Raw genomic sequence first — 22,432 nt, 5'->3', positions numbered from 1 at the left:
TTGCACTGTATTAGACTTTCACTTCTACAACTGGTTCTTTTACTAGACTCTAATATTTTAAAGAGGATTTTTATTTCCTTTTATATTGATGTGTCTCTATCTATGTGTATATCATCGTGTGTGGATGCTTCTAGAGGCCAAGAAAGGGTATCAGATTCCCTTGAACTGGAGCTCTAGGCAGTTGTCCACTGCTCTGTGTGGTTGCTGAGAACTGAATACAGGTCCTCTGAAAGAGCAGCAAGCACTCCTAATGACTGAACCATCTTTCCAGCCCTGACTTTGTTATCTTAATGGTAAGTTTTACATTTTATTTCACATATACAAGCCTTCAATTGAGACTCTTTATAAATGATAACACTTTAGCATACATGATTTATCGAATCAATGAATGAATGGCTTAACAGTTGATGCTCATGGATAAACAAATGGCTAAATATAATACTTGTGTAATTATTTGTAATTACCTGTTCCAATGATCAAATACTAAGATCTTAAACTTCAGGTTTCTATTTTAGAATTTTAAAAACATATTTCTTAACATACAATTTTTATGATATCATTTTAATGATAAAACGGCAATGGGCTCTAATAGCCCACGACAATAATAAAACAAAGAGCAGGCTCAGCAATAAGAGGTTTCCAGAAATTGTTTTACCTAATCTTTTCCATAATCCAATACCATAGCAGGAAAACTAATTACCATTATTTATTTATTTACTAATAACTGGTTTACTCCTGAGAAGATCATGCCTAGGAGGGGTGGTATAACTTGCTGATGGTTGGTTTCTAAGTATTAGAAATGAGTTTGAATTCCTCTCTTCAATTCAGAATCCAAATTTGTAACAACGATAGTCTACCTCCCCTCCTTTACCCATTTTGATGCCTTTCCTGTGTCAAGTGTTAGGCCCCATAGCTGTCTCTCAATAAGTGGTAATTGAGGAAATTAACTAATGAAATTTAAGTGAAGCTCTCTTTGGGAAATTATGAGAATAAATGAAATCCCAACAAGGATGTCTTTAAATAACAGCATTTATCTAAAAATATATGTCAAAGAAATTATATATGCTCAACTGCAGTGACTGTGTGCATTCATTCATGAGATAGTATATGTATGCAATCATTTAAAAATATATTCTCTAGTGTGACAATTTTCCCCAAGATAAACTGAAAGGACAAGTAAGGTTGAGCTGGCTTTTTGGAGCTCACTACCTATGGTGGGACACCTCACACGGCCCTGAGGCAAGGGGAGAGGCTTGGACCTGCCTCTACTGAATATACGAGGCTCTGCTGACTCCCCATGGGAGGCCTTACCTTCTTGTAGCAGGGAATGGAGGATGGGTTGCGGGGAGGTGGGGAGGCTCGAGGGGCAAGAGGAGGCAAGAGGAGAATCTGTGATTGGTATGTAAAACGAATAAACAATTTCTTAATAAAAAAGAATAATTTTACATGTGTATGTGTGTGAGAGAGAGAGAGGAAGGAAGTGAGAACACACATGTTCTTGTGGGTAGTACCCAGAGAGGGTACTGGAACCACCAGTGCCAGAGCTACATTTTGGAGCTGCCTGAATTGGGTGCTTGGAACCAAACTCCTCTCCTCAGAAAGAACACCATCACTCCAGCCTCTCAGAAGTGTAGATGAAGTTATCTCCAGTCCCGCCTGGGCCCGCAGCCACTCAGACACAAATAAACACACAGACGCTTATAATATTTAAACGGTTTGGCCTAACGGCTCAGGCTTCTTGCTATTTAGTTCTTATATCTTAAATTAACTCATTTCTATAAATCTATACTTTGCCACGTGGCTTGTGGCTTACCGGTATCTTACATCATGCTTCTCATAGCAGCGACTGGCATCGGTCTCCTGACTCAGCCCTCCTGTTCCCAGAATTCTCCTCTCTCTTTGTCCTGCCTATACGTCCTGCCTGGCTACTGGCCAATCAGCACTTTATTTATTAACCAATCAGAGCAACACATACAGAAAGACATCCCCAGCAAAAAAGTTTAAATATTTGTATGTGTGTATCTATGTGCCTGTATATATGTGTGAGGGCAGGGGTCCACAGAGGCCAGGGGTGTCAGATCTTATGGAGCTGGAGTTACAGGTTGTTATGAGCTGCTTTATATCCGTACTGGGGAATGAATTTTGGTCCTCTGCAAAAGCTAGTATATGTTCTTAACTGCTGAGCCATCTCATTCATTTTTAAGAAAATGAATCTACCATTCTGTATATTTTTCCTATTGAATACATGAATATATTCTTCATAGAAAGAGATCATCATGACCAGAAGTTTGCATAAAGAATGTCCATTATGTGGGTGTCAATCATAAATGTGGTGTCATGGACCCCTTGACAAAACTATTAGATATAAAGGGACAAGTAGAGTCGAGCGAACAGGACCCAGACACAAAAGAAATCTTGGTCTGCTGTGCAAAATTTATAATCAGCATCACATATCAGAGAGATTGAGCTTTATCGTGAATGCAGAGAGGAGACACTGGAAGGGTGTGAGTGAGGAAATTATACTCAAGGACAACTTGGAGAAGGATGAGTGGTTGCAGTGTTGAGGCACTGGATTTGGGGATGCAAACATTTTCAAGAGAGGTCACAGAGGCTGGAGATACACTATAACCATGTGCAATGAGAAATCTCACATACTGTCTTTTTGCTCCTGAAGGCCATCAGAGTGCTTCACACTTTCTATCTCCCACCCTGGGGAAGGTAGAAGCGTTGACGTCACTAAATAGAAAACTGGGCTTACTTTCCAGTTTGACTCCATTTTAAAATGTAATTCAGTAGCTAGTTTGACATGTTAAATCCTTCAGACAAATCCAAAACTCTTATTGAGCATTACATGTTTAATATTTCAAATACTGCCATTCTTAGAAACATGTATTTTTTTAAAGAATCACATTTCTCTTTATCATATTAAAAGTTCGTTTCTTTTATGAGTAAATGGAAGATTAAGTGAAATGCTTATTTAGTTTTTAAATAAAATCTTTTCAAACTCATGAGAGTTAAAAGATGAAATAAGACCTCTGACAGAAGCTTCCTACCTCACCCAGAGGTCAGGCCAGAGCCCCCAACCCCAAGTAAGACTGCTACCCCTCCCCCAGCCCATCCTCCTAGCATAACCCCAACTGCCCCTCTTCTCCTTATCAAAATGTCCTGCCCATAAGTATGATAGAATCCTCCTACCCCACCAGAGGCTAGGTCAGAGTCCTGAACCCCAAGTAAAACTGTTCCCCCACCTCACTCATACCTGCTCAGGATAACCCCAACTGCCCCTCTTCTCCTTATCACCATATCCCAGCACCTCTGGAGGAAGCCTCTTACTCCATCAGAGGTCAGACCAGCATCCTGAGATCAGGCCAGATTCCTGAAAAATCAGGCAAAAACCTCCCACCCCACCAGAAGACAGGCCAGCATCCTAAATCCCAGAGAGCCCCTGGTGAGATCAGAAGCCACCCACTTCACTAGAAATCGAGCTCCCAACTTGAGCAGCAAATCCCTGCTGAACCAGAGGCCATCCAGACCATCAGTAGTCCATCCCCTAACTCAAGTGGAGACCCTCCACTCAACCACAGGTCACTCCTGTGGTTGAGAGGAAATAGAAACAAGGAAGAAAACACTCATCCAATAAAGGCAAACCCAGAAATTGGCACCTAGACCTATAATCACCCTAAAACCAGATGCCTAAACATTAGTGTAAGAACACAATAAACAACAGCCAAGGCAACATGTCACCACCAGGGCTCAGGTATCCTACTACAGCAAGCCCTGAATAGTCAACACAGCTTAAGGACAAGGAAAGGATCATAAATCCAACTTTTTGAAGATGATAGAGGTCCTTAAAGGTGAAATAAATAAATCCCTTAAAGAAATCAGGGAAATACAATTAAAATTGGAAGAAATCAGTAAATCCATTAAAGAATGACAAGAAAGAAAAGAAGAAAGAAAAATACCAGAACCAAAATAAACAGCTGAAAGATATTGATAAAACTCTTCCAGACCTGAAAATGGCAATAGAAGCAATAAAGACACAAACTGAGGAAATTCGGAAAATGGAAAATCTAGGTAAGCAAACAAGAATTACAAACAGAAGCCATGAGATGGAAGAGAGAATCTCAAGCATTGAAGACATGATACAAGAAATAGATACATTGATCAAAGAAAATATTAAATATAAAAAAGTCCTGACACAAAACATCCAAGAAATCAGAGACACTATGAAAGACCAAACATAAAAATAATTGGAATAGAAGAAGGAGAAGATTCCCAAGTAAAAGGCCCAGAAAATACTTTTAACCTAAGAAACATAAAAAGAATATTTTCCTAACATAAGGAAGGACATGCCAATAATGGTCCAAGGGGCTTATAGAACACCAAATAGATTAGACCAGAAAAGAAAGTCCCAATATAGCATGATAATCAAAACATTAAATACACAGAACAAAGAAAGAATATTAAAAACTGCAAGAGAAAAAGGCCAAGAAATGTTTAAAGGCAGACCTATTAGAATTACATTCCAGTTATCAATGGAGACTCTAAAAGCCATAAGGGCCTGGACAGATGTGCTGCAAACTCTAAGAGACCACAGTTGCCAGGCAAGACTAATATACCCAGCAAAACCTTCAATCACCATAGATGAGGCAAACAAGATATTTTATGACAAAGTCAAATATAAACAGTATCTATCCACAAATCCAACCTTAGTGAAGTTACTAGAAGGAAAACTCAAACCAAGGGGGTTAACTACACCCATAAAAACACAGGAAATAAATAATTTCACACCAACAAAACTCAAAGACAGAAACACACACACACACACACACACACACACACACACACACACACAATCACCAACAACAGCTGCAACAAAATAACAAGAATTAACAACCATTGGCCATTGATATCTCCACATATTGATGGACTCAATTCCCAATAAAAAGACATAGGCTAAACAGAATGGATACAAAACCAAGATCCATCCTTCTGCTGTGAACAGGAAACAAATTTCAACATCAAAAACAGATATTGTCTCAGAGTCAAAGGTTAGAAAAATATTTTCCAAGCTAATGGACCAAAGAAGTAAGCTGTTGTAGCTATCTAATATTTAACAGAGTAGACTTGAAACCAAAATTAATCAAAAGCGGTGGAGAAGGATCTTTTATACCCATCAAAGGAAAAATCCACCAACATGACATTTCAATTCTCTCCTATGCCGCAAATGCAAGGGTACCCACATTTGTAAATAAAACATCACTAAAGCATATATCACACATAGACCCTCACACATTGACAATGGAAGATTTCACTACTTCACTCTCACCAATGGACATGTCACCCACACATAAACTAAACAGAGAAATAATGGAATTAATAGGTATTATGAACCAAATGGACATAACAGATATATACAGAACATTTCACCCAAACAGAAAAGAATACACCTTCTTCTCAGCACCTCATGGAACCTTCTCCAAAACTGACCACATACGTAGTCACAACACAAGTCTTAACAGATAGAAGGTAACTGGTGTAACCCTCTGTATCCTATCAGACCACCATAAATTAAAGCTGAATTTTAACCAACACAAAACAACAGAAAGCCGAAAAACTCATGGAAACTGAACACCTCTCTACTGAAAGACTACAGGGTCAAGGCAGAAATAAAGACATAAATTAAAGACTTCCTGGAATTCAATGAAAATGAGGGTCTAACATATGCAAACTTATGGGACACAATGAATGCTGTGCTAAGAGGAAACTTCATAGCACTAAGTGCCTTCATAAAGAATTTGGAGAGATCTCATACTAGCAATTTAACAGCACATCTGAAAGCTCTAGAACAAAAAAAGAAACAAATGCACCCAAGAGGAGCAGACTGCAGGAAATAATCAAACTGAGGGCTGAAATCAATAAAACAGAAACAGAGAACAATACAAAGAATCAATGAAACAAAGAGTTGGTTCTTGGAGAAAATCAACAAGAGACAAACTCTTATCCTAACTAACTAAAAGTTAGAGTGAAACTACACAAATTAAAAAAAAACATAAACAAAAAGGGGGACATAATAACAGACACTTCAAAAATCTGTACTCCACAAAATTGAAAAATCTAAAAGAAACAGACAATTTTCTTGATTAATACCACTTACCAAAGTTAAATCAAGATCAGATAAACAATTTACATAAACCTCTAACCTTCAAGGAAATAGAAGCAATCATTAAAAGCCTCCCAACTAAAAAAAAAAACCCAGGGCTAGATATTTTTAACACAGAATTCTACCAGACTTTCAAATAAGAGCTAATACCAATATCCCTCAAATTGTTCCACAAAATAGAATCAGAAGCAACACTGCCAAATTCATTTTATGAGGCCACAGTCACTCTGATACCCAATCACATAAAGATTCAACAAAGAAAGAGAATTACAGACCAATATCCAACATAAACACTGATGCAAAAATACTCAGTAATATACTAGCAAATGGAATCCAAGAGCAAATCTAAAAGACCATCCACCACGATCAAGTAGACTTCATCCCAGAAAGTCAGGGATCTTTCAACACAAGAAAATCTGTCAATGTAATACACCATATAAACAAACTTAAAGAAAAGAAAACACATGATCATCTCATTAGATGATGAAAAGCACTTGACAAAATATGACACCCCTTCATGATAAAAGTCTTAGAGAGTTCAGGGATACCATGGACACACCTAAATCTAATAAAAGCAATTTACATCAAGCCTACAGCCAAAATCAAATTAAATGGAGAGAAACTCAAGGTAATTCCACTAAAATTAGGAACAAGACAAGGCTGTCCACTCTCTCCATATCTATTAAATACAGTACTTGAAATTCTATCTAGAGCAATAAGACAACTAAAGGAGATCAAGGGGATACAAATTAGAAACGAAGAAGTTTTTGTATATGATAAGATAGTATACTAAGAGAACCCAAAAATTCTACCAGGGAACTCCTAAAGCTGTTAAACACCTTCAGCAAATTCACTGGATAAAAGATTAACTCAAAAAATCAGTATCCCTCCTATATTCAAATGATAAATTGGCAGAGAAAGAAATCATGGAAACAACACCCTTTACAATAAACACAAATAATATAAAATATCTTGGTGTAACTCTAACCAAGCAAGTGAAACACCTGCAGGATAAGAACTTCATGTCTTTGAAGACAGAAATTTGAGAAGATATCAGAACATGGAAAAATCTCCAATGCTCATGGATCAGTAGGATTGACATAGTAAAAAATGGAAATCTTTCTAAAAGTAATCTACAGATTCAGTGGAATCACTATCAAAATCCTAATATATTTTTTCAGAAATTAAAAGAACAATACTCAGCTTACCATTGGAAAATAAAAAAACTAATGATAGCTGAAACAATCCTGTACAATAAAAGAACTTCTGGAGGTGTCATCATTCCAGATTTCTAGCTCTACTGCAGAGCTATAGTAATAAAACAAGCACGATATTGGCATAAGAAGAGTGGATCAATGGAACCAAATCAAAGACATAGATGTTAATCTACACACCTATGGACACCTGATTTCTGACAAAGAAGTCAAAATTAAAGTAAAGGATAACCATGCTAAAATCCACAGACTCAGAGAGACTAGGTAACAAGGAGGCCCAAGCAGGAACATTTTTATCTCCCTGGGAAGGGAAATAAATTAGATCTCAAGATTGGTCTTGGGTGGGGATGGGAACAGGAAGAATCAGATGGGGAATGATGAAGAGGGAGAGTATTAAAAAATTTGACTGGAAAAGTGGGGCACTTTGGGGTGAGGTAGAAGCCTAGTGCAATGGAAACTCCAAGGAATCCAAGGTGACCCCAGATAAGCTTCCTAGCAATAGGGGATATGTAGCCTGAAGTGGCCATCTCCTGTAACTAAGCAAGACTTTCAGTGGAGGGACACCAAGCCAGCCACATAACCTTTGACCTATGATTTGTCTTGCTTACAAAATGTGCTGGTATGCAGGTGGCACAGAAATTGGGGGAGTGGCCCATCACTGACAGGTTCTCCCTGAGACCCAAGTCATGAGAGGAACACCACCCCTGACACTGCCTAGAGCACTGGGAACCAGAAGTTGCATAGCCCAGAGACCTAGAATAGAATCAAAGATGATTAGAAAAAGAAAGTCCACGGAATGATGCCTAAAGATATTCTGCTACGCTCCTAAGTTGGTGCCTAGCCCAGTTGTCATCAGAAAGGCTCCATCCAGCAACTGATGGCAACAGATGCAGACACTCACAGCCAAATGTTAAGTGGAGTGTGGGGAGTCCTGTGGAAGAGTGGGAGGAAGGATTGTAGGAGTCAGAGCCATCACATACACTGCAAGAAAACCCACAGAATTAACCAACCTGGCCTTATAGGGACTCACAAAGCCTGAACAGACAACCTGGGAGCCTTCTTGGGACATAACTAGACTTTCTGCATATAGGTTACAGTTGTGTAGCTTGATCTTTTTATAGGACTCCTAACAGTGGGGGCAGGGACTCTCTCTGACTCTTCTGCTGGCTTCTCAGACTCTGTGCCTCATACTGATTCTCCTTGTCCAGCCTTAATATGAGGGGAGGTGCCTAGTCTTACTGAAATTTGATATGTCATGTTTGGTTGATGTCCATGGGAAGTCTGCCCTTTTCTGAATAGAAACAAAGGAGGGGTAGATGGGGTGGGGGGACTAGGAAGAGAGGAGGGAGTGGAAACTGCAGTTGCGATGTAAAAATATTAATAATAAAATCATTTAAAAATGAAAAAAGTGAAAAACACTATAAAGTACTCAGAGTGAAGGTTTTTGGTTTTAAGTTGATCTGAATGTGTGTATGAGAGTAACTATTAAAGGCTAGTAAGTAAAGGAGAAAGCAAAGTAACCCCAAACAGCTAGAAAAAAAAAAAACATTCTAATATTTTATGCCATGGTGAGGGGAAAAGAATTCATAATATTCAATTTTACAGTGAGAAGCTCCAAGAGAAGAGCTTTAAGGAAACCAACACACAAAATCATTTATGATCCTGATTTGATGAGTATGTATTGTACATATGTGGAAACTCTATTGTACTCAGTAATATACTCAGCAAGTATATCTAAACATCATGTTAATCAAAATATTTTAATTAGTTAAAGGGATAGTCGTATCAAACTGTACTCATAGATTTGAACATAATGATTTTTTAAAAAAGTCTAAGAACATTATGGAGAAAAATAAGTTTCTCTATAATGAAATATGAAACAATGTTACAAAACTACATTCATAAAATATATGTATGGACTACCAGAAATGACAAAGTAAAAAAAAAAATTTAGTTTTGAATGATTAAGGAATTCTTCATCTTCTCTGAAATACACATGATCTTCAAATTCTTTCAGGACTCCTCTTCATTTTGGTTAACCGGAAAATGATCAGATCTTCCTTTGTATATTTCACACACACACACACACACACACACACACACACACACACACACACACTTTGGAAACCGATCTACAATGTATATATAATTGAAATACTGAGAAAGATAACAAAAAAAGGCAAGGCATTGCCCACTGACTGCTGTTCTGTTTAAGCTTTTCAAGTCTCCATATCTCTCACAACCACCATCCCGCTAATATGTTGAATTCACACATTCAAGCAGATTCATCTAGGATGCCAGAAGACCCTTTTCCTTTACCCATGGGTTTTACTTGCATTCCTTTAAAGAATGACACACTGCTCAGTAAGATATCTACTTGAATAAAAATTACAACTCCCCACAAAAAATAAGCTATCTAAGGTAAGTGTATCTCCTAGTTAAGTTAATCTGTCAACTTGACAGAGCCAAGAGTTATTTCTGGGGTCTCAAGTAAAACCTTGATAAGACTGGTCTGTGGTCATGACTGTGGGGCATAATTTATTGATGTAGGAGGGCCCAAACTTATGTGGGAGGCTCCCTCTCTAAGCAACTGGATCTGGGCTATATAAGAAAGCTCCCTGAGCATGAGACTATGTCTCACTGAGACAATGGATGCTGGTTAGTAGGGATTAAAAAAATCAGGCAAAATCTTCTGGGGAGTATTTCCTAACGGTTAGCATACAAACTGTGATTTTGGGGACAAGGCTGTATTTCAAGCTGGTTGCTGAACTTGGTAATGACTAAGAGTATCCCTTGTGGTACTTATCTTTAAGGTAAGGGAAATGCAAGATTAGACAGAGGTCAGGGTGAGCTGATAAGACCTGTCACCATGAGGGTGGTCACACTCCCTGAAGAGAACCCATTGTTGAAGGTGCAGCTTAGGAGGCAGTGGAGAACACAGGATACTGTAAATATGAGGACTGTGGAATGGCCATCAAGAGCAGTAGGTAATAAGAATGAAGTGCAGCTTGGTACTGGCATAAAAACCGACATGTGGACCAATGGAATCGAATTGAAGACCCTGGCATTAATCCGCACACCTATGAACAAATAATTTTTGACAAAGAAGCCAAAAGTGCACAATGGAAAAAAGAAAGCATCTTCAACAAATGGTGCTGGCAAAACTGGATATCAACATGTAGAAGGCTGCAAATAGATCCATATCTATCACCGTGCACAAAACTTAATTCGAAGTGGATCAAGGACCTCAACATAAATCCAGCTACTCTGAACCTGCTAGAAGAGAAAGTAGGAAGTAGTCTTGAACACATTGGCATAGGAGACCACTTTCTAAATAGAACACCAGTAGCACAGACACTGAGAGAAACAATCAATCAATGGGACCTCTTGAAACTGAGAAGCTTTTGTAGGGCAAAGGATACGGTCAACAAAGCAAAGCGACAGCCTACAGAATGGGAAAAGATCTTCACCAATCCCACATCTGACAGAGGACTGATATCCAGAATATATAAGGAACTCAAGAAATTAGACATCAAAATGCCCAACAGTCCAATTAAGAAATGGGCTATAGAACTAAACAGAGAATTCTCAACAGAGGAAACTCAAATGGCTGAAAGACATTTAAGGAATTGCTCAACATCCCTAATCATCAGGGAAATGCAAATCAAAACAACTCTGAGATACCACCTTACGCCTGTCAGAATGGCTAAGATCAAAAACACTGAAGACACCTTATGCTGGAGAGGATGTGGAGCTAGGGGAACTCTCCTCCACTGCTGGTGGGAATGCAAGCTTGTACAACCACTTTGGAAATCAATATGGCGATTTCTTAGAAAATTGGGAATCCATCTCCCCCAAGATCCAGCTATACCACTCTTGGGCATATACCCAAGGAATGCTCAACCACACCACAAGAGCACTTGTTCAGCTATGTTCATATCAGCGTTGTTTGTAATAGCCAGAACATGGAAACAACCTAGATGCCCTTCAACTGAAGAATGGATAAACAAAATGTGGTACATATACACAATGGAATACTACTCAGCAGAGAAAAACAATGACATCATGAGGTTTGCAGACAAATGGATGGATCTAGAAAAAATCATCCTGAGTGAGGTATCCCAGACTCAGAAAGACAAACATGGTATGTACTCACTCATAACAGGATACTAGATGTTGGACAAGGATGACTGGACTGCTACTCACATCACCAGGCAGGCTACCTGGAAAACTGGACCCCAAGAAAGACACAGGGATCGCCCAACGACAGAGAAATGGAATGAGATCTACATGAACAGCCTGGACATGAGTGGGGGTAGTGAAGGGCGAGGGTCGAGGGAAAGAGAGCTTGGGTGAGTGGGAGACCCCAGCTGGATCAACAACAGAGAGGGAGAACAAGGAATAGGAGACCATGGTAAATGAAGACCACATGAGAATAGGAAGAAACAAAGTGCTAGAGAGGCCCACAGAAATCCACAAAGATACCCCCACAACAGACTGCTGGCAATGGTCAAGAGACAGTCCGAACTGACCTACTCTGGTGATGTGATGGCCAAACACCCTAATTGTCGTGCTAGAAACCTCATCCAACTACTGAGGGATCTGGATGCAGAGATCCATGACTAGGCCCCAGGTGGATCTCTGGGAGTCCAATTAGCGAGAATGAGGAGGGTTTCTATGAGCGAGAATTGTTGAGACCAAGGTCGGATAAAGCACAGAGACAAATAGCCAAACAAACGGAAACACATGAAATATGAACCAATGGCTGAGGGGTCACCAACTGGATCAGGCCCTCTGAGTGGGTGAGACAGTTGATTGGCCTGATCTGTTTGGGAGGCATCCAGGCAGTGGCACCGGGTCTTGTGTTCATTGCATGAGTTGGCTGTTTGAAACCTGGGGCCTATGCAGGGTCCTTTGGCTCGGCATGGGAGGAGGGGACTGGACCTACCTGGACTGAGTCCACAAGGTTGATCTCAGTCTGTGGGGAAGGCTTTGCCCTGGAGGAGATTGGAATGGGGGGCGGGCTGGGGGGAAGGTGAGGGGGGCGGGAGGGGGGAGAACAAGGGAATCTGTGGCTGATATGTAGAACTGAATTGTATTGCAAAATAAAAATTAAAAAAAAAATAAAAAAAAAATAAAAAGGCCATTTTGGCTGTAACCTTAAAAAAAAAAAAAAAAAGAATGAAGTGGGGCCAGGCTAATCCTTTGAAACAAGCTTTGTGCACCGCAAATTGTAGAGCCAGAGAAGCAGGCTGCTCAAACCCTTTAGAGCCCAGAAGATCATAAGTGAGTCCTAGATGTCAGACATTGATCTTAAGCACTGTTTCTCAACCTCTGGGTCATTACCACTTTGGGGTTCAAATAACGTTTTTACAGGGATCACCTAAGACTATTAGAAAACACAGATATTTACATTATGATTTATAATTAGCAAAATTGCAGTTATGAAGTAGGAAAAAAATAAAATGGTTCCAGTCCAGGGCAGGAACTTTTAACAAAAACCAAAGTTGCTTGCTGCTCTACTGTCTACTGTTCGTGCCAGCTAGCTTTCATACACAGCCAGTCTCACCTGCCTAGGAATGGTTGCAACCTTGGTAGGATGGATGCTTCTACATCAGTTAGCTATCCCAACCAAGAAAACATCCCAGAATCAGGCTCTAGAACCACTGGTCTAGAGCACATGTATTTGCACTGCTAGATAGTAGGTTTGCTTTAATCTGCTTATAATTATGCTTTTGGAATAAGAAAATATTTAACTAGTGTTTAATTTTGTAGGAGCTCATAGTTAAGAGACTGGATATTTTAAAGACATATTGAACATTTAAAGCAGTAGAAATTTTAAAGACGGCATATGTTTAAAGTTGTAGTTCTCATTATAATTTTAAGATAATGTCTAAAGACAAACAACAAAAGAAAGGGTATAGTTTAAATTGGGGTGTTTGCATATCAAGTTGACAAGAGGTGGATATCTTAATTTGCTTCATCTTTGATCTTGACACAGTTCAGACTACTTTGGTAGTTTCCTCTGGGAGATTGCCTCTATCTGACTTGCCTGTAGGCCTGATTCTGGGATGTTTTCTTGGTTGGGATAGCTAACTGATGTAGAAGCATCCATCCTACCAAGGTTGCAACCATTCCTAGGCAGGTGAGACTGGCTGTGTATGAAAGCCAGCTGGCACGAACAGTAGACAGTAGAGCAGCAAGCAACTTTGGTTTTTGTTAAAAGTTCCTGCCCTGACTTCCCTCTGTGATGGATTCTGACCTGAAGTTTAAGATGAATTAAACTTTTTCCTCCCCAATTGTCTCTTTGTTAGAATTTTTTTTATCATAGAAACAGAAAAGCAAACTAGAAATTTGTATTATTGAGTGTTTGCTGAGATAGAATCATACAGATATATAGAGAAAGCATAAGACTCAACTTAAATAACATTTAATATTACTATGTAGAATACTGTTATATTATGAAAAGGATAATGTATGTACTCTCAAATATTAATATATGTCTTTTAATTGTGCTTTCTTGAGAAATAATTCTTTTTATTAATGGTATCTTTTCTTAATTTTTGTCACAAAATTTCATATTAATATGTGTACTTATCAAATATAATTCTATTTGTTTTAATGCTGTCACTCAGTAAATCAGAATCTCTAAGTCTTGTGTTGAACTCCAATTTAATATTAAAATTTTATTAGTCTGCATAATTAAATCTAAGAACCACTAACCGGGCTCTCGGATAGTAGATTGGACATGGGAAAAAGAATCATCAAGGGGTAGAGGTGGGTCAGATTTGAGAAGGAATATTGGGTTTAAATTCAATTATCCTTATTTTTCTAAAAATTAGAACAAAGAATTGTTGAAAGACACTCCAGACATAACTAGAAAAATTATATTCTGGATGACATATCTCAAAAATTAAAATTTTCCCCACTTGTCTACCCACTATTTACTCAATTTCATATTGTCCACTCACTTTCTCTCTTTCCCTCTCTATCTATCTAATCTATCTATCTATCTATCTATCTATCTATCTATCTATCTATCTATCATCTATCTATCTATCTATCTATCTATCTATCTATAAAAAATGAAAATCAAAATAAAGCTAATACATAGAAAAAATTAAATTTGTTTTTTTCTTCCTTTTTAAAAACTTAATCTTCTCTTATATATTATATCCCACTTGTGGTTTCCTCTCCCTCCCCTCTCCCCATTTCTCCCTTTTAGCTCCCATTTTCCCCCAGATCCTCCCTGTGGTGATATATTGTATACCCCAATAAAGCTTACCTAGGAATCAGAGGACAGAGCCAGCCACTAAATTAAACATAGAGGTCAGGCAGTGATGGAATTCACCTTTAATCCTATTATTCGGGAGACAGAGATCCATCTGGATCTCTGTGAGTTCAAGGCCACACTGGGCTACATGAGAGAAACAGAACCAGGCAGTGGAGACACACACATTTAACCCCAGGATGTAATATGGCAGGACACAGAAAGGTATATAAGGCGTGAGGAAACAGGAACTCATTCTCTTTATGGTGAGGATTTTGTATAGGTAAGCTAGTGGCTGGCTGTTCTACTTCTCGGATATTTCAACTGTCACCCCAATATCTGGCTTTTTTTTTTTTATTATAAGACCTTTTAAGATTTGTGTTATACTCGCCTCTTTCAACCTACCCTCAGAAGAGAGTAGGCTTCCCAGGGACAACAATCAAATATGCCATCACAAGCTGCAATAAGACCAGGCACATATTCTCATACCAAGGGTGGATGTAGCAACCCAATAGGAGGGAAAGGGTCCCAAGGGCAGACTAAAGAGTCAGAGACCACCCCCACTACTGCTGTTAGGGATCCCACAAGAGCGCTAAGCTACACAACCATTACATATATGCAGAAGAGGTAGGATCAAACCTGTGCAGTCTCCCTGATCTGTGAGCCCACTTGAATCCCTGTCAGTTGATTCTGTGGGATGTGTACTTGTTGTATTCTTGAACTCTCTCCTTCCTCCAGTACTTCTTCCATCTCCTCCACAGAACTCCCCAGGCTCTGGCTAATATTTGGCTGTGTGACTCTGCATCTGTTCCCATCAGTGCCTGGATAAAATCTCTCTGGTCTCTCAGATGATGATTATGCTAGGCTCCAGTCCCAACACATCCTGCAGGCAGGACAAATTGTAGGTCGAAGGTTTTGTGGCTGTGTTGGTGTCCCAATCCCTCCACTGGAAGCCTAGTTACAGAAGGTGGCTGGTGTCCCCCATTACTAGGAGTCTTTGTTAGGGATACTCTCATAGGTTCCATGGAGTTTCCGCTGCAATAGGCTTCTGCATCACCTGCGAAATTCCCCCCAATTCCAGGTGTCTAAGTGTTCTCTCCTTCTAGTCCCACTCGACTGATCTCTCCTGCTCCTGCCCTCATTTGTTCCCAGTCCACTCCTGAAATCTCTATTTCCCCTTCCCAAGGAGATCTATGACCCCCCCCTCCCCCCTCCCCCCATGTGCTGCCAAGCCCTCCTTGCTTTTAGCCTCTTTGGGTCTGTGGATTGCAGCATGATTATCCTTTACTTTACAGCTAATATCTACTTATAAGTTAATACATACTATGTTTGTCTTTTTGAGTCTGAGTTACCTCACTCAGGATGATTTTTTTTTCTAATTTTACCCATTTGTCAGAAATTTTCACAATGTCATTTATTTTAACAGTAATACTCCATTGTGTAAATGTACCACTTTTTTTTAATCTATTGCTCAGTTGAGGGAAATCTAAGTTGTTTCTATTATGACTAAAGCTACTATGAACATAGTTGAGCAATTGTCTTTTAAGTATGTGCCAATTACTGGTATGGCTGGGCCTTGAGGTAGATTGATTGTCAATTTTCTGAGAAACAGCCATATTGATTTCCAATATTGTATTGATTTCCAACTACCATATTGTACAAGTGGCTGTACAAGTTTACACTCCTACCAGCAATGGAGGAGTGTCACCCTTGCTCAAAATCCTTGTTAACATGAGCTGTCACTTGTGTTTGTGATCTTAACCATTCTGACAGCTGTAAATACAAATCTAAAAGTATTTTTGATTTGCATTATTCTCATGGGTAAAGATGTTGAACATTTCTTGAAGTGTGTCTCGGCCTTTTGAGATTCCTAGGTTGAAAATTCTGTTTAGATCTGTACCCCATTTTTAAATTGGATTATTTAGTCTGTTAATGTCTAGTTTCTTGAGTTTTTTATATATTTTGGATATTATCCCTACATCAGATGTAAGGTTGGTGTAGATCTTTTCCCATTCTGTAGCCTGTCATTTTGTCCTATTGACTGCATCTTTTGCCTTACAGAAGCTTTTCAGTTTCATGAGGTCCTATTTATTAATTGGTGATCTTAGTGCCTATGTTATTGGTGTTCTATTTAAGAAGTTATACATGTGCCAATGTTCTCAGGGCTATTCCCTACTTTCTCATCCATCAGATTCAGTGTTTCTGGTTTTATGTTGGAGTCCTTGATCCATTTTGACTTGAGTTATGTGCATGGTATTAGATATGGATCTCTTTGCATTCTTCTACATGCCAACATCCAGTTATGCCAGCATCATTTGTTGAAGATGCTTTCTTTTTCACATTGTACTTTTCTGGCTTCTTTATAAAATATCAAGTGTACACAGGTGTGTGGATTTGTGTCTGGGTCTTCAATTCAATTCCATTGATCAACATGTCTGTTTTTATGCCAATATCATGTTTTTTATTTTTTAAATTACTGTTGGTCTGTAGCAGAGATTGAAACAGGGATGGTGATACCCTAGATGTTCTTTTACTGTATAAGATTGCTTTAGCTATGCTGTTTTCTTTTTCCATATAAGTTAAGTATTGTTCTTTCAAGGTCAATGAAGTATTATGTTGGAACTTTGATGGGGATTGGATTGAATCTGTAGATTGTTTTTCATAAGAATGCCATTTTTATTATGTTGACCCTTCTGATCCATGAGCATGGGAAATCTTTCCATCTTCTGATATCTTCTTCAATTTCCTTCTTCAAAGACAGAAAGATTTTATTTTACAGGTCTTTCAATTTCTTGGCTAGAATTACCCAAGATACTTTATATTTTTTGTGGCTATTGTGAAGGGTGTTCTCTCCCCTTTCTTTCTCAGCACATTTGTCATATTTATAAATCCAGTCACTTTGCTGAAGGTGATTAGAACTGATGTTTTTCAATAGTTTGTTCTCTGCTCATTTATGCACACCAAATTTGGAAATGAATAGGACTTCATTTGGTGCTATGGAATAATCCTCTTGTACACTGTAAAGTTTTGTCACTTGAATGGTTCAATAAAATGCTGATTGGCCAGTAGCCAGGCAGAAAGTACAGGAGGGTTAGCAAACTAAGTATGATGGGAAGGAAAAGAGCTGAGTCAGGAGTCATGAGCCAGATGCAGAGAGAGCAGAAGATGAACATGCCATGTTAATAAAGTTACTACCATGTGGCAGAACATAAAGAAGTATTGGTTAACTTAAAAAGTAAGAGCTATGAAGAAAAATAATAAGAGCTAGTTAATAATAAGCCTGAGCAACTGGCTGAGCATTTATAAGTAATATTAAGCTTCTGAGTGGTTATTCAGGAACTGATGGGTGGGAGAAAACCATCCATTTACAATCTGGCTCACATGGACAGACCAAATAATTTCCTACACTACATGGGGTCATTATGTATCAGATTATAGCTCCTATCCAAGTGGGTACTAGCAATTGTGATACATGCAGTATTCTTTATTTAAGCTATTCCAAATATTTTTCAACAAGCTTTCACCATTATAGCACTCCACTAATAGAAATGCATAATGCATTTTCAGTCAGCTGAATGATCTTACTGCCCAGTCCACATGTTAAAAGTTATATTCAAGCAAATATATGTGTACGTATTTTATAAGTACATATACAGCTTATAAAAATGCTCATACTGGGTTAAGGAGATGGCTTATTGGGTAAGAATACTTGCTATGCAAGCATGGGCACTGAGCAAATCCTCAGAATCCTTCTAAAATAGTTGGCATGGTTACATGCACCTATAAACCCAGGACTGGTGGGAAGAATAGACAAGAGGATCAGTGGGGATTGCTAATGGTCAGGCCAACTCCTGGCTCATTGAGAGAACCAATGCCAAAGCAATAAGTCAGAAAATATTAGAGTAAGACTCTCAATGGCCTCTTCTGGCCTCTATGTACATACTGACATGTGCATTCACACAGGTACATGTACAAGCAACACACACACATACACACACCTACACACACAAAGTGTTCATATAAATTAATATCAAAAATCAGAAAATACTTATGAGAAAAAAATGTAAGTGATATTAATGACAAATGCCTACCTGTATGTACTTGTGAATATACCAAGAAGCTTGTTTTCCATCATTCACTGATTCCACCGTGGTGTTAGCCATACCCACAACATCACCACCTGCAAATACCCATGGCTCACTGGTTTGCATGGTTTCTGGATCTACTTCCGGTAGACCCCATCTGTTAAACTTGATGGGACTCAAGGCTTCTCTCACTGAAAAAGGGGAAAGACAATAGAAAATGACAGATCAGTGAATCATATATAACATTTGAAAAATATCCTTAATTATTGTTCTATGGATGTAAGCAACTGTTTTTAATAAACTAGAAAAAGATAAATTAATGAAATACCAGAGTCAACACATTCAAGTTCACTAAAAATATACCTCACATGTTGAAACTTAAAAAGAGTTAGCAATACTTAATATCTGGTTTACTCTCTAAAAAGAATTGAATCTATGAAGAAAGTACAGCCTTTGAAATACACATAAATGAATTTTCTAAAGTGTACTTATCCATAAATCTGTTACTATTCACGTGATCCCAATAATGTCCCTGGGTGCTACAGATGAAAGTTATGTAGTTGATTCATGGACTGTGATCAAAACCATGTCTCTTCTTGTCACAACAAGACACTTTATAAAGCAAAATGGAAAGACTTGCTATATTTTCACTAAATTATTTACCCTTATTGTTAAACAATTTGTCTCAGGTATACAGTTATGTTTATCTCAAAATAACTGCTCTTTTGTATCATATATATACATATATATATGTATGTATATATGTGTGTGTATGTGAGTGTGTGCGTGTGCACGCGCATGTGCATAGGAAATAATAACTATAGGATAAGTCATGAATTTGAGAGGGTAACATCAGATAAAGTTGCAGAGCCCAGAGGGAGGAGTAGAAATGTTATAAATACATTATACCCATGTACAGAAATCTTAAAAAAATTAATTTAAATTTAAAAATGAGCCTTGTTGTATATATGTTGCATTCTGCATAAAGTAGAAATAGGCAACTCTTCTTGGGCTAGCACTGTTGTTCTTTTCCTACAAGCCTGTAGGGCCTGGGAGAACAGAAATATGTCTTTGTGGCTTGCTTCTGTATTATCACATGTCAGATAGTGCTTATACTTTAGAAAATACAGGGATGGATTGATGTGTGTGTGTGAATGAAAGTGTCCACGAGTTAAAGCTATCACACTCAGGTTTCTATTTTAAAATCTTCTGCTATTTGTACTTCTCATGCTAGCTCACCTTTCATCAAGAGTAAAATTAAATATTCATGTAATTATTTTCAATGCAGAATGGCATTTTGAGATTTTTCTAATGTCTTTAAAGGTCACATGAAAGGAGACCTTTCTCATTGTTCCCTGTTGCATAACAGATCATCACTACCATCTGTTGACAGTTACTTGAGTTGCAAGAAAATCAATAGTGAATATGGCTCATTTCTTCAATGGGGTTTAATGTGCTATTGTTGAATGGCACATATAATATGTTTTAGAAATATAGATCAATAATTGTAAATGATTACATATAAGAAGTGATATTATTTGTCTAAAACTTTGATACACTCTGACCCAAATAGAGATATCTAATGAAGAGAGTTTTAAAATGGGAAATAATTAAAGATTGTTTCACTTTTAGTGAATACACATCCTATTTGTACATTTAATTTTATTTTTGACAGAAATAGCCTTGGAAATAACTACTGGTTTCATGCTAAGAATGAAAAATGAGAAAGATTATATATTAGTTATGTTTTCCTACATTTATTAAAGACATATATTGTGAAGCTGTTGAAATTTAAATTAAGGACCTTCACTCAGACCTTTTGAGATCTTCTGCTTAGCATTAAGTGTGTAAATGATCTTTTTTTCTTTTCTTAAAATATTCTGAAGTACTGGGTGTGAACACAGAACTTGGTGCATGCTAGGTAAGTTCTCTACCATTGAGCTACATCTGAAGCCCATTAAATGTTTGTATTCTTGAAGTGGATCCCTAGGGCCTCACAAATTTCTATCTGCATGAACCAAAGAATTAGATGCACATTTGTGAGTACGTATCTCAATATATTCATACATGCATTCTGTTCAAAATAAGCTCTTCAGTATGTGATTCAATCAGCTTTTGAAATCTTAGACCTAAATATCAACTATTGTAATCATGAATCATTTGTAACATCAATCTAAACTACTTTTTAATTAAGCAATTTGTTGATTCTATATCCCATACTAGATACATTAACTTTTAATATTAAAATGATCTTTGATCTTTTTTAAAAAGTACTTATGGAACTGCCTTCTGCCCTTTTGTGGGGCATTCAACTTCAGCATGTTCCTAATTCCCCTCTTGAAATGTTAAGTGGATGAAAAGTCACCTAGTAGGCTTTGATATTATGAAGTATAAACTAAAACAATGACAATCTGTATAAGTTTGAATATGTATTCCTGGGATTGTATCTACAAAACAACCATTGAAAATGTAGAAGATGAACAAAATATGAGTATAAACAGTGCTACAGTGGGTTCTAAATGTCTTCTTTCAGCAATGTTAACTAGCTGCTCTCCGAATGATGGCCTCAGTCTCAAACCACAAGGATTTCCCTGCAGGTACAGTAGACTCTGTTTAGGCACATAAAATATTTAAAAAGTGTTTACATATGTATCAAAAAGCACCTTTCTCAATCCCATGTAAGTGCACGTCAAAGTATGTTTTTTATGTACCTGTGCTCATGTGTATGAATGCCAGAGGTTGATGTGAGTATCTCACCTTGACACCATTCCATTTTTATTTGTTGACACAGGGTCATCCATCAAACCTGAAGTCCATTAATTTGAGTACACTGGCTAGCTAATGACCATTAGGGATCTTCCTGCCTCCATACTACCAGCACTACAATTTTAGACAGATTCCACTGTCCCTAGCTCTTTATTATATTGAAACACTCAGGTCTGCAGGCTTGGGTGACAGACATTTTCCTGAACAAGTCATCTCCTCAACTCCATCTTTCCTAACTTTAGTGATTTCCAAACTATAGGCACTATTCCTATTATTTTACTTTTTTTGGTAAACCTTTAAGGATCTTATCTAGATTCCAAACTAAGAATTCAATACAGAAAATCTCTGCATTTTCCTTCTAATTTATCCGTGAGGGGTCCATTTTTCCAGCTGCCTGTAACAAGGAGACCTCTGTTATCTGCATCATTGGAATCACTCTTTTGTGGACCACTGAAAACTCTTACTCCTCGACTGATACATTCAACTTGGAATTCAGTGCAAACAAACCTCAGAAGCAGATCACTACTGCCCTGATACAGCTTGGAAGGAATGAAGGCCCTAGTGGATGAAAAATGTATGTTTACATTTGCAAACCAAATAACTGCTTGCCATTCTTGTGAAGTGTTAAATGAATATTAATAAAGGCTTGTATGTTTTCCTTTCTTTCTTGAAGGGGATAGGCATTTTCTGTTATGATCATTTATAGTTTTCACACAGATTTCCAAGGGATTATATGTTGATGGAGACAGGCATATGTCCCAGGAGCTCCATAGTTGAATAAAATAAGAACTCAAAAAAGAGCCCTTAAATATGCTTATTCAGAGTCCAGATTATTCTGCAAATGAGAGAGAAATATGCTAAATGATATGGTGCCTGGAATTTTATGCAGTCTTTAAAAGAAGAGAAACATCCTTAATTCATACCAAACATTCAA

The 22,432-nt window shown here is 37.9% G+C and overlaps 1 protein-coding gene across 1 annotated transcript in view; it reads right to left on the bottom strand.

Annotated features, from left to right (window-relative positions):
• Positions 1-22,432, bottom strand: part of Dpyd (dihydropyrimidine dehydrogenase) — an 839,421-nt gene that overhangs the window by 433,354 nt on the left and 383,635 nt on the right. The window contains exon 12 of the mRNA XM_059266163.1: positions 18,739-18,923. Coding sequence (XP_059122146.1) covers positions 18,739-18,923 — 185 coding nt within the window. The remainder of the gene's footprint in view (positions 1-18,738; positions 18,924-22,432) is intronic.

Source organism: Peromyscus eremicus, chromosome 6 (genome assembly GCF_949786415.1).
Source record: "Peromyscus eremicus chromosome 6, PerEre_H2_v1, whole genome shotgun sequence".
NCBI lineage: Eukaryota > Metazoa > Chordata > Mammalia > Rodentia > Cricetidae > Peromyscus > Peromyscus eremicus.
This window is presented reverse-complemented; position numbering and strand designations above follow the sequence as displayed.